The sequence below is a fragment of the Nyctibius grandis genome, chromosome 11, assembly GCF_013368605.1.
Source record: "Nyctibius grandis isolate bNycGra1 chromosome 11, bNycGra1.pri, whole genome shotgun sequence".
Classification (NCBI taxonomy): Eukaryota; Metazoa; Chordata; class Aves; order Nyctibiiformes; family Nyctibiidae; genus Nyctibius; species Nyctibius grandis.
Genome location: NC_090668.1, coordinates 16389119 through 16403127, shown reverse-complemented (window position 1 = coordinate 16403127; position 14009 = coordinate 16389119). Strand labels below are relative to the sequence as shown.

General features: G+C 39.8%; 1 protein-coding gene across 1 annotated transcript; it reads right to left on the bottom strand.

Moving 5' to 3' along the window:
- Positions 1 to 1050: 1050 nt before the first annotated feature.
- Positions 1051 to 13516, bottom strand: GATM (glycine amidinotransferase). The gene is made up of 9 exons (XM_068410589.1): positions 13407 to 13516; positions 12731 to 12949; positions 9362 to 9557; positions 7958 to 8148; positions 6496 to 6633; positions 6037 to 6201; positions 4300 to 4363; positions 4082 to 4198; positions 1051 to 2096 (listed from the first exon to the last, which is right to left on the bottom strand). The coding sequence occupies exons 1-9, from the start codon at positions 13473 to 13475 to the stop codon at positions 1984 to 1986; spliced, it is 1272 nt and encodes a 423-aa protein (XP_068266690.1). The 5' UTR covers positions 13476 to 13516; the 3' UTR covers positions 1051 to 1983.
- Between the last annotated feature and the right edge of the window lie 493 nt (positions 13517 to 14009).

Here is a 14009-nt window from a genome sequence, read left to right as displayed (position 1 = left end):
ATCCTTCCTCTCCTATTGCTCTGAAGAACAAGAAAGAAATGACTGATGGCATCAGAGCAGACAGCAGCATGTTTTCCAGAGAAAGTGAACATTAAGGTCCACAGCACATGTAGCACCTTCATCACTGGGGGTCAGTCGTTCATTTAGGGAGGGAAAGAAAAGAAATTGTCACATTCTTATACCACAATTGCTTCAGAAGAGTACACTGAGATGAAGTCAGAGAATTTGTAATGTTCGTATAAAGCACCACTACCCTGTCAAGTTGGGGTCAGGTATATCATGATATGAACATATAGTCTCCTTAACCCTGGATGTATCAGGGGTGCGTACATCCTGCTACTAATCCACATTTGGACAGTTTTTAGTGGTTTCAGCTGTACCTTGTGATATCTTATGCCAAGCAAAAACACACAGACATCATTTCAGCACTACAGAAGGCAGAACAATGGGAAAAATGACCAGCTGTGCATGCAACCTCTACACAGCTGTCCAGCTCCATTGTCAGTACTGGTTACAGGAAGATGCTGATGAATTTCCATTGCTTAAAGAGCCTCCACTTTAAAGGGAAAAGAGGGACCATCTCTACCTGGTCAAGTGCTGGCAGCTGTCTCATTAGCTCTTCCAGTCTGGCAGATCTTAAAGCATTCTAGATTGCTGACATATAACCTGTTTCGTCCTACCCAACTCTGGGTAAAACGTGGCCATATGGCTTACATGTGAGCATGTTATGCCTGACATCTTTTCTGTCAAGGCACGCTGCATTGTCTGACTTAGTAGATTCCTCCACACTCTGGTAACAAACATCTATTAGTGTTCCTTTCCCCCACCAGTCACACTTCTGTGCAAAACAGACACAGAAACGTACTATATGTACAGTTTGTACAATATTGTACTATATGTACAATATAGTTTTCTGCATTATAAAAGTGCCTAAGATGTTACATGTTTTACAGAAAAAAAAAAATCCATGTGTATTTTGTAATTCTATCTGTATTCGACAAACATGTACCCCTCCAGACATTTCATGCTTACTCATTTTCAGAACAGCAATAAATTGAGAATGCAAAAAAACTTTATTAGCATAAAAAGTACATATTCAGTAATCAATTCTCAAATTCCTTCACAGCATCTGGCATGTTTGATGCATCTTTCTGTATCTGCCACAGCTGGAGGAAGAAGGGCTTGTAAGATGCCAGAGGTTTAGGGTTAGACGGGGGTTGTTGGTGGGTTTTTTGTTTTGTGCCTTTTTTTAAGTTATGTAAACAATTCAGAGTAGAACCTGTACAAGCAGAATATTAGCGATCATTTGTACACTTAAATAAAAAACAATTTCAGCAATACAAAAAGCAATATAAAAAAGTATTCAGATGCATGACATGCATCAGAAGAAAATGTAGAAGGACATGGCAAGTAAGTGAAAATGTCTTAAAAGTTAGATCAGACTGGAAATTATCTGTAAATATCTGTATGGCTCGATATGAACAACATTATAAAATTACTTGGTTCCATAAGAGATCTGTACACTTGCATCTGTTTTAACTTCATTAAACATGAATATATTAGAACAATAGACTGATTAAAAGGAATAAGAAAAGTTTACTCAAGTTTAACATTTCAAGCTGCCTATTTGATAGAGTAACTAGACAGAGGTAGATGTCCAATATTAGTGGCCAAGCTATCCTAGCAAGACCTTTTAGCTATCTTGTCAAGTTTTTACATTCAAAGCTAATGTGAAAAGGCTCCTAGCTGAAAGATGTCTTTCAAAAAGCCAGCCAGAAAACCTGTATTGCTGATAGAAGTAGTTTCAATTATACTGCTGAAAGTGAAGAGTATGTAAGAATAAATCATTTACCAGACCACTGTAAGGACACCACTGATCAAGCACTAGAGCTCATGCAGTTGTTTTAACAAAAGTGAAATTAATTTGTTCATTTCCTATGCTTATTTTAGAAGCTGAACCATTGCTACCTCTCTGGCTCATAACTAGTCAAAATAAGACTGCAGGGTACCACGGCGGCGGATATCACATGTCCAGCAATGGAAACCACCTCCCAATGAATTGGCATGGCGAATATTCACTTTAATTGTAGAAATGCCTGCAAGAAACGTAGATTGCATACTTTAAAATTAAAATTTCAAATTCACATGGTAAGCTTTGATCAGAAATTAGACAATACTTTATCAGATCATATGGCTAGATACAAGTATGGAAAGTATTTCCTACTCATTTGTTAAGAATTTATTTTCCCAAATTCTAGGCAGAGAACAAGCTAGGAACATAGCTGGCTTGTTTATTCCAGCAATACCCTCAGGAATATACAGTGCCTGGAGCACAGTCGGTGTTTGATGTGTTATGATGTGCCAGTAGTAAAAAGAAAAATTCAGTTTTTGCGGTAGGTGAAGAATTAGCTGAAATTCTGCTACAATATATGACGAGGGCACATTTACATAAATCTGTGTGAGCGTTTATGGTTCCAACACTGAATGTGCTCTTTCAAGTGCCTTTCAAGAAAAGAAGCATTCAAAGTTCAGAGCTCTGAGTCCCTCTTTCTCTGAAAGGGGAAAGAGACTGTTATACTTACTACCTAGGTTAAGCTTCCTCCCACCTCTTTTCAGCTCTGATCTTTCAGCTGTGGCTCAGCTTATACAAAGTCCTGACAGATGGTCTAGGATCAGAAGACTTTTCTGTTATCAAGTTCGCCTTTTTGCTTCTTGGTGCTTTCAGGAGCTCAGGAGCAGCCCAGTAGAATCCATCATCTAGGTCAGCAATAGTTTTGTTCCCAGTAGATCCCTCTCAGTCCTAGGAACTTACTGACTGCAGGAGTTTATTTAGTACTCACACAGACTGTGCAGTTCAAGTATGAAAGGTATGTCATGATTAGCATTAATAGCCTCATTTTTAAAGTACTTTCAAGCATTTCTAAATCCTCAGCTCCTTGGTCATGCAGAGAATTAAAACAACCTCAGGTTGAAAAGCTAAGTGATTCACTAAAGGTTGTATAGCCTGTCTTTAAAAGCAGATTACAGCATTAGATTGCATGGTTCTCATCTGCAATCAGCTCAGATTTGAGAGAAGGTTCAATAAGTGAACTCACATCCGTGGCGCCAACCCTTCTAGGGTCACAGTTGCTATCTTTCGCCTTTGGATCATTCTTCTCCTCCTCAGCACTTTTCTCCCTTTCAAGGAGTCTTCTGCTACTGGGGAGTATTATCTTTTACTCTACAATACAATGATCCCTCACTTCCCTTGACTTCTTATCTACCCACCAGTCTTCTTTCTACCCTGACAACTTTTGCATCACCACGTACTTATCCTGCAGCAATAGTCAGCTGGCTGTAGCACCAAGCAATCTGGCCACCCTCCTACTAACCATGAGCCACAAGCAGATCTACCTACATCTTTCCCTCCCAGCATGATGGAAGCAGTTGGATTAACTGCATGAGTTCAGATTTTTAAGTTTATATTATTTGTCTTTGCAGTGAGCTGTGCATAGTAAGACTTTCAGATTTTATATTCAATTATAGTTCTCCTGCCATTGCGTATCTAAAGGAATTCCACCCTATCATGAGGTTACATCTCACAGGACTGAGACTCACAATAAAGGAGCAGACATGACCTACGTTAGGTGGTCTGAATTTGACAGTTTAAAGTACAATGAGTTTGAAACTAGAAAAAACTGAAAGCGTTTTGGTAATGAGGGATAGCCAGTTCTATATCACTCAGCAAATATGTGCACTTAACCTCTCCAAGACAGATTTTTGACCTCCAAACTGAACAGACAGTTTTACATTAAAAAAGCTCATTCAAAAGCATGCTAGCAGAAATTTTAATTGCTACCCATACCTTTATTTGCTGCAAGCTGTAGGGGGCACAAGATGTAAGAAGCCCATATTATATGACTGAAATATTCAGGAGAGAAATCACTGAATGATTCTTACTTGCTAATCCAATTGTTTGAGTACCTTTTCCAGTGCTGGCTGCTTTGACTACTTTAAGTGAAACCTCCATTCATCCTGATGTGCATAGCTGGTATCATGATCATTTCGTTTTAAGTATATGTTAAAATATGGCAGGACATACCTAGATTTTCAAACATCTTCTGAATTGATGTCTCATTGGCATCCACCATCACACGCTTCTCATCCAGCATTAGGACATTCATGGAGAGCCATTTAGAAGACATCCACAGTGGGTGATCTAAACACATGAGAATGAACCTTCTACTGTACCAATGCTGCCCCATATTAATACTCTTAAGAACAGTCTTGAAATTCTTAGAAAAGAAAGAGTGACTATACCATCCGGGATGAGTGGCATTGGGGGGCAAATCACGGTCCAGCCTGCTTTCTTGAAGAGCTCAATCTGAAAGAACAATTTAATTAGATTCTAAACAGGGTTCTTTAAGTATCACATTATGTCCTCCAGCCTATACCATATTTTCTCAGGCTACTTCAATATACATGACATCCCCTTCCCTCTGTTCACTATTCTTGCCCTCATTCAGGTTCCATTAGTTCATTAGTAACAGCACAGAAGTATTAAATTCTTTATTTTTGGCATTATTTCTTCCCCTATGAATTACACTGCCATTTACAGAAACAAAACCACCAAAAATACCACATATAATTACATTTGCATCCTGTTTCGTAGAAACTTAATATGCAGTTTATTTAACAAAGGGAACAAAATAAAGGCATCCTAGGGAATAATTTGTGTCTAAGAATTAAACAATGAAGTTAAAAATAAGAGGAGGATAATTTGGCTAAGGAGAATTGACTTTTCAACTTCACGGTGTGAATACTTGGAAGAGCTCTTTATTTAAGTGGTACCACGAGGTGGAGCTCTGATTCTGAAAACTCTTGCCAGGATTTTAAAGAAAAGCCCCCTTTCAGTGAACCCGCAACTCCCCCGCCAGTTCCCGGTCACCCAGAACTGCCAAATCAGTTTTTATGAAAGAAAGCTGCATCTGTCTTTTCTATCTACACAGACAGCAGTTTTCAATGAAAAAAGTCCCAGCACATCAGTTTAATACAAGGAGACCAAGAGCCTCCTCGTGCAAGTAAGATTATGAAAACCAGGGAAGGGAAAAGACGAGGAAAAGACTATGATTGTTTTAAAAGTTATATTCTCGTAATGAATATTACAAGAGGCAGTAATTCAGTGGGACCATTTGCATTGAAGCCACTTGCTGAGAAGAGACTAATATTGCTTCTAAGAGCTAGCTGTGCACATGGTTCCATGATCTCCACTCCACACAGCTCTGTCCCACTGATTCAGTATTGGCTCAGCTACTCCCATGTGGTTGTATAGCTTCTGAAATCACGGGGATCCTCACAAAAATCCTCAAGCACTGACAGTACAGGTAACATGTCTGTAACAGACGAGTTCTTACTCTCTGGAAGGCTTTCTGATCTGATAGCACTGTTCAGCAATATTGGCTTTTTCTCACAGTGTAGTAGTAGGTTTTACATACCGAACCATGTCTCTTCTCTTTCCTACTCTTCAAACAGTATTTCTTGCTCAGTTATTCAAAGCTGAGTGCCTGAGCAATTACCAGCCTCCTGCCATTGGTACAGTTAACAATACCAAAGGAGAGGCTTCCAAACTAAGAATAAAAAGGGGGATTACTCATCTGAGCAGCAGAAAACCCTCAATTTCTCCTTAGATACAATTAATATATTTAAGTAGTGGAAGTGTTCAGAGAAGTAGTATATCCTATGTACTTGTACTTCCATCATATTTAAACCATGTACATAGGAAGAAGCACACAACACATCCACCTAGCCTCACAATGAGAAAGAACAAAGAGCAGTAGCAGAAAACTGGGGGAGAACAATGGTCATTGCACTGCTGAGAAAGTTCTAGAGTCAAGAAGCAGATACCTCTATACAACTGTTTGAGTGCTTTTTAAATTCAATAATTTAATATTATTCAAATATATACACAACTTGCAGATTAGCAATTATCCATCAGGAACCTAGTCCAACTGAGTCATTTTTAAACACAAAACTCTTTCCCCTCTGCTACACTCTTACCTGATGGCAGGGACGGTCTGGGTTAGAGAGCACAAGACCAGGTCCAATGATATTAAAAGTGGCATCAATGTGCATAGGGTTAGGATCCTGAAAGGATATTATGTGCACTCTATAGTCTGGTGCAAGATGTCGCCTCATCCATTCAATGCCCATGTAATTTGTAACCTTAAAACAGGACAAAGTAAGTTTCACTAGGCGAGAATATAAATTGCATCCAAGTTTATTTTGTCTAAGGTTTTGTTTAAATAAATATTTAAAGCCAAAATAATAGAAGTTTGTGCCTTTAGCTAACCCCTTAGCTGTAAGACAGTCTCATCCTGTGTATCAGACATTCTAAGAACAGCAACTTCTTTTGTCAACACTGTTATTTTAATGCTGTTCAGGAATTTAAAAAGACATAAATTCAAGTATCAATCATTAAGACAGATACCAAAACTGTTGGAAGAAACCTTTGTTTACCTGGCTCCTTTGTACAAAGATATCTCTTCCAGCTCTAATGAAGTCAGCAGCGTCAAAGCATGGCTCAAATTCAGTAGTTACAAATTTTCCCTGAGCAGCCAGTTTATGCCTGTCTTCAACAGAGCGGATTGGATAATCCTAGTTATAGAAAAAGGAGTAACAACTTCAGGCTGGACATCGTAAGGGAAAGTTTTCAAGCTATTTGCTACTGAAGAGTATTTTGACATTAAGAAAGTACGTTTATATTGATAGCTACCATGTTCCTTGAAGGTGGTTTGGTTTACATGTAACTAGAATAAAAAAAGAAAGCATAAATGTGCAAGTTTAAGTAAAAGGTTTTACGTACATTCAAGAATAGGTGATGAGATTAGAGACAATAGTTATACCAAGAAGTTAATTGCTCTTCAGCGCCACTTTATAGAAGCCTATAAAATTCTGGCTTCTCGATCAAAATTATTCATTACCAGTGGAGTTTAACTATCAGTCCAACAAATCACTGCACAGTGACAGAAATACTGGTATGCAAGCCATTTCCTACCAAAGGTGGACTCCCTACTTTTTCCACATTTTAGAATGGAGCAGTGCTTCAAACTAGAAGGTAGATATTCAGGAATTTAAATAGATTTTGGAATGAAACAATGCAATTAAGAACAAATGAGTTGTAAAAACCAGCACAAACAAAAACTACCAGATAAGTAATTTCTATGCTTTAGAACAGGCTCTGGAAGTTTTCTAATACTGACATGATACTCTAAGGTAATTTTGTTTAACAAAGTCTCCTTTGCATCATTGATAAGATGTCACTCCTCCCAGAAAGTAATAATCATTCCACAACCTGTTTTACTGCACTTATCGTAGATGCTCTTACTAGGGTCCTAATGCATTTGTGGCCACATAGGAAACTACTAAAATTGTCTGAGTCAAAATTATTACAAAAGAAAAAAAATTAAGAAAATATTCACTTAAATATTTGGAAGGTAAATACTCACAGTTTAGATCCTCCAGTATTTCTTTTCTGCAACTTTCAAAATACTAATAATAATGTAAAACAAGGATTATGAGGGTTTTTTCTGTGACAAAGTACGTATTCTTTCCCACTTTCCTGATACACTCAGGACATACGGACAGTCTCATGGAATTTTAATTCTTTAAAGTAATCTTCGTGATGTCTTTCCAGCATTCCTTCCTCTTTAGTAATGCTAAGTTACAGCCAGTAATCAAAACAATTCAAAGCAGATCTGAATTCAATAGACACAACTTCCTGTTTCTTATTCCCTAATTGCACACACTCAGTTTCAGCTGGAAAACCTACAGAATATTTGCATACACTAGAAAGAACAGAAATTTCCAGAGTTGTTTTGTTGCCCTCCACAATTTTGTGAAACTGAGATACCAGGTTGAAACTATCAACAAAAATCTGTATAACTAGAACTGAAGTTCTGAAGCAAAATGAGAACAATACCTGATCATAGAGTTCATCTGCCATTGTGGGTTTGGGGGCAGTTGTCCACTTAGCACCACAGTTGAAATAATCTTTGATTATTCGTCTATATGCTCTGTACTCAAAAAACCGAGCACGCCAAGCCATAGGCGCTTCAATAATTTCATTTCCCACCACCAACAGGATGTCTCTGGGCATGGCAGCATACATACCTGAAAGGAAAAAGAGCACTAACCTATGAGACAAATATGCTTTTCTCAGCTCTTTCGGCATATTCACTTTTCACCCTCCTTTTTACCATTACTTCTATTGAAAAGAATGGCAAAAAGCATCTTTAGCAAAGTCAGGAAACCAGAGCATAACTTGAGGTCCTTACATCCTTCAGCAAGTTTTCAAAGTGACATTTTTTTTGTTCAAAATACATGCAACTTTTGCTACAAAGCCTCACTCATAACAGGTTCATGGCTAGATGAAAGCCATCCACAATCTACAAGCTTCCACTTCATAATTTGGTTAATGGAAATTAACTAGACAAATGCTTATGAATTACTCAGACGACTTTAAAAAGCGATGATGGGTAGCAAGTTTTCCAAGTGGATCTCATTTCTTTATGTGCCATCCTTTTAAAAAGTAATAGGACAGAAGAGGAATTTGAATGAACACAGAACTAGCGCAGGAAGCAGTCCCATTAGACTTTTCATTAATGTTATCTATTCCATAATGAATTTGAATTCTACTAGAACAACTTAAGAACACATTTGACATGAAAGGAGCCTAGAGACTACGCCTGATGCAAAGCTGAGTATGAGCCAGTGTGCTCTCACTGCAAATAACCAAATCCATATGGTGCTATACAGGGAGGAATGTAGCCAGTAGGTAAAGAAACATTTAAATTTCCCTGACACTAGTGAGGATCCTCCTAGAAAACTGTTTCGAGTTTTGGCCTCCAACTCTAGGATCCAACAAAGGCCTATCAAGACAGTCGGGGAGGCCTTACAGCACATGACCTGGGAGAAGAAGTGGAGGGACCTCATCTTATTTCATGTGGCAAGTAGGGGACAAAGCAGTAACAGCCTACAACTACTTTCAGGGCCATTAAACATGACAGATGAACAATTCTTGGTAGTGGCAGTGAAAACATAGCAAGGGAATCTGGCAACAGATGCTGGTGTGGGAAGTTCAGGTTAGGTATGAGGAAAACATCTTTCATTAGGAAATCCATGCAGCACTGAAACAGGTCAGCAAACTAGGTGGAAGAATTTCCATCCCTGGAGATTTTCCAAGTCATAGCTACACAAAGCCATCACTGACCTCATCTAGCACTGGCAATAATCCTGCTCCAAGCAAGAAGGTAGACTAGATGACATCCAAAATGTCTCAGACGAGCTAAACAGACAAGGCCTTCAACAATGGAAGAACGTTTACCTGTAGACTCAAAATCAGGTGTTTTATACTTCACAGACCAGTCAATTGGATCAGGCCTCTTGACAATGACACCTTCTCTTTTCAAAATATTGCACATCTCTTCAATTTCAGCAACAGCTTTTTTTAAATGGTCTTTGGGGAAGCTCTGGCCTCCAAATTTCTGATAAAATCCCCAATACTTTTCATATGTGTTGGCCTAAAACAAAAGGATAGGTAAGTGACAAAAAATAAGTATCAGTTATTTTGGTAGAGTGAGAGAGATGCATGACACAATTCTTAATGTTCAAAGTTTCGTGTTCTCCTTTCGCTGACTTCCCATTGTTTTGTGTGTGTTACGACCCTAACATGTCATAGTGTGCCTTATATTTGATTCCTGCAATATTTTGAAGAGTTGCTAAGAATTGTTAATGTCCTGCTGATTCTTCTAAAATAAAGGGGTGGGAGAGGAGGGGGGGAAAAAAAAAAAAAGGAAGGGGGAAGCAGCAATGCTTCAGATAAATGCTCAGTTATTCCTGGTTGAGAATCCCTGCCCTGGTAACACTCTGCTGTCTTTATTTTTTGTCTTTACTCCTTCTATTTATACACACCATTAGCAAGGTTTCACTCAGATGTTTTATGATGTGCATGTGTCCAGTCATTAAACTTCTGTAAGTGCAGGTGTTAGTCTAGTTGTGAATAGCTGATGTCTTCAAAGTTTCAGCTGTATGTGCTAAGCAGGCTCACTGAACTAGCAGATAGGTTCAGTACTGCTAACAGACTGCACATGCAGCATGATGCCCCCCAAAAAATATCCTCTGAGGAACAGCAGTAAAAAAGGGAAAGCCATTCTGGAATTGGAGAAGTAAGTACACATTTCATTCCCACTTGCAAGTTTACTCTGACTTTTAGATGGGATTTTCAGGATATTTCATTTCCTAATATTTTTGGATATAGATGGATCAGTATCCATCTTATCCATCCAGCTTGTATTACTTACATTACATATAATGTAATAAATATTTCTAGAAGTCTCTTCCCCTCTTTAGCCCTAGCCCTACAGAAAGTATCATCATTTATCAAATCAAAGATAAAAACCAAGAGACATGCCTGATCTCCTTTAACAATCCAGGCTATCCACTCTATTCTCTACTATTTCTGGATATTTGCCCTCATGCTAGAGAGGTAAGATAGAAGGAAGAGAATATTCAACCTTCTAGACATCCTTAACATTTATACAGAGAGCCCAGGCAAAGGTCTCAGCATGACCATCCTGCTCCTCCAGTACTGAAGCTTCTTCCCATCGTTCCTGAAGGCATTTATTCTTTTTCTCTAAGTGAGGTCTTGGGTAATTTGATCATCTCAGACTTACCAGCTGTTCAGAAGTCACATGCAGATCATATGTAGCGCCTAGCATTCCTACAGAAACCTGTTCTGCTAATGAGACAAATTCACCCTAAGGAGTAAAGCTAGTTATTTGCAGAGCCACCCATGTATTTGAATATCATTAATTCCTAAGAGGTGCAGCTCCCCTCTTCACCAGGTGTCCTCTAGTACTGCTCTTTTTCAAACCTGAGAAATTACACTTGTCTTGCACTAATAGGATGGCATAATCTTAAAGTTACGTCAGAGTAAGGGTTAATACCATAACACCACTAATATTCCCTACCTTCTGAATAACTGAGAAAAGGGTATATGACTGGGACATCTATTTCATACCAATTCAGGGTTAAGATTTCAGGCCCTTTTGATCATGTACATACAACTCATGTCAGACTGTTCAGGAAGTACCATGGCCAGGACACAGAAGAGCTTTAAATAATCTCCTCAGTGCACCTTATAACCTACTGTCTGAGAGTATCTGAGAAACTGGAGCAGCATTTAAGAAAAACTCATTCTTTTCAGAAAGAAATTTAAGAGTGTGCCGTAAGGAAAAGATTGTCTTTAAGAAACAGCAGAATTACTCCCTATAGTTGCTATATATTTTAAACACTTCTTGTGGAAAATAATTAACATTATCAATGTTAATGATCTCGAGTGTACCTTAAAGCTAGTAATGACAGTTATTATATTTGAAACAGAAATTCAGATCAAAATGCTTTTTGCCTAATTTGGTAGTAAACACCAACCCCCTCCAGCTTCTCACTCAAGATAACATGATCAGTGGTAATAATACCTCTTCACCAAAAATGCATTACTATTCACAAAATATACTGAAAAACACTGCAGAGTACAAAGCTATAAAGCTCGACTGTTTGACTGTCAACTGCTTCAGAAGAATACATATGAACTGTGAGATTTTTGACCAAGGTGCCAATTCAAAAAAGGGCATCTTCGTAATTAATGTAGTTGTTAACCTCCTAGTTCAGATTTCCCACGTTTCCCAATAGTGTATTTACCTCTACAGAATCTACATAGCCCCTTTTAAGCTTCCAAAAGGATACGCAATAAAGTGTCAGCTTATTAATATTCATCAGATATGTAGGGCTCCCTATTCAATTCACTCCTTCGTCCTGCTTATGGCAAGCACATCATTCCCACATCACGGCAAAAAGACTTGTGTATACCAAACCCACATCTTAAAGTACAGCAGAGCACGTAATGCAGCTGTGCTTCCTGCACTTCAATATTTTGTAAATAAACATGCATACAATCTTAAAACACAACTTAGAAGTACCTCAAAGCAAGTATTTACTAAACTGTTATAATTTGAGATGTGTTTTTTAAAGCATCTCAGGTCCAAAGCCTCAATTTTTCCTTATACAACTCAAGTTCACTACTTTTAAACTGCAGTTTTTATAACCAATGACCCTCATTCGTACTTGGCAGAAGGTGTGTGGTACATATCAGCCCTAGTATTGCTACTTACAGGGACAGTAACAGGGGTTTCTAGCTATTGTATTACACACCACACACATAGCACGCCTTACCTTTCAGCCACATAGAAATTTGAACAATAACTGAATCTATTAATATCTTTCAGTATTGGCAAGGTAGGATATGGACTACTGGTGGATTATTCAGCAACACCCCCAGGTAAAGTTACTGTTGCAGAGCCCAATTAAACTTTCATCAGTCCTACCAACTATCTCAAAAGCCAGAGTGTGTACTTTGATAGCATCAGGGCTGTATTACTAGATCAGATTGTATATATTAGAGAGTCTCTCTACTACTGACTTCTATTAAAACAGCTAGTTCAGTTGAAAGTGGAAAGAAAAACCATATCCCTCACCAACATGGCTATGCTGTAAACTTTCACACATGTAAACAACTAGTTTGAAAGAAGAATCCTCAAGACTAAACACCACACCTTGTGCGCTGTAAAGCTTAAGCAAATTGTATATGTGAAAACCACATTATTTCCTATTTAAGGTTGTATTTTTTATTGTTTACCTTAACCTCCACAGAAAAAGGTGGGACACAAGCATTTTCAGCTCTTCCCACAATGACCTCTTCCAGTGGGTCCCATTCATTGTATGAGCAAACAGGACAGTCCTTAGGCACAGGGCTAGTAGCCTTGTTGTCATCAGCAGCACAGGTGTTCTGGGAGGCTGTAGCTGCCTGGGTGCTCTGGAAAGATCGCTGCACCCATCCTGTAAAGACTCTTCCAAGCTTAAAATAAAAAATAAGAATGAAAATTATGTTTCCCTTACAAAAGACAAAACGCAATGGTTCAGTCCACAAGTGCCTTACACTCTAATCCCCAAGCAACGTACATTATTTGGAGCATTAACAGAACACAGTGTTTGCACAGCCAGACTAATTTATTGACAGCCTACTAGATGCTTAAAGGACAACGCGCCTTTCAAAATACACTCAGGTCAGACGGGCAACGACACAGGAGCCCAGCACTGCCCGTGGCGACGGGAGCCACTGAACTCTGCGCCGCTGAACCGGGAGGATGCGCGGCTGAGCCCCAAAGCAGCCTGCCCCGGCCCCGCGCCCGCCCACCGCCGCCCGCAGCACGCCCGCATCCGCCGGCGCGGAGGGGCCGCACGGGGCCTCCTCCCGACGGGGCGTCCTCACCGCCCGCCCCCCGAGCCCGGCGGCGGATCTGCGCGGCACCAACCCGCGAGCCGATGTAATGCGCCGCTTCGGCTCCCCGGCTTCCCCCGCGCAGGCACCGCACTCGCAGCATCTCTGCCGGCGGGACAGCTCCGCACCGCTGCGCGCCCGCCGCCCGGCCCGCTGCCTTTATAGCGGCCCGCCACGCCCCCCGCCCCGCCCGTTGGCTGCGGGTCGGTGTGAAGGAGCAGCGGGAGCCCCCGGGCCCCAGAGCCAGGCCCTGGGCGGCGCAGTCCGGCGGGGCGGGGCGGACCCCAGCGCTGGCGGCTTCTTCCGACGTGCCGGGACCCCACCGCCACAAACGGCTCTTCGGCAGCGATTTAACTTTGAAGATTTCCAGTCGGGTTTAAGTTTCTTCCCTAAACGTGTACTGAAGGCCATCGTTCAGTTATTTTTAGCCATCAAATATGCACGTTCTTCATTAAACCTGTAGTAGACAAAAGAAATTCCAATTTCACCAAAAATTCCAATTCCTATGTTAAGAATTAAGATTTTTAGACTACAACCTAAAGATTTTGTGATTTGCGTAAAAATATTTTAATTCTTTAGTTATTGAAAGTGTGTTTTAATGATATCTCAAACCCTTAATTTCAAATTCTGCCTGCTT

Coding starts and splice junctions, on each gene's coding strand:
- GATM (XM_068410589.1), bottom strand. CDS start 13,475: ATGCTGCGAGTGCGGTGCCTGCGCGGGGGAAGCCGGGGAGCCGAAGCG. Junction 8,149..9,361: donor ACCTGATTTTGAGTCTACAG/GTAAACGTTCTT, acceptor TTTTCCTTTCAG/GTATGTATGCTGCCATGCCC. Junction 4,364..6,036: donor CAGACCGTCCCTGCCATCAG/GTAAGAGTGTAG, acceptor TTGTTCTTTCAG/ATTGAGCTCTTCAAGAAAGC.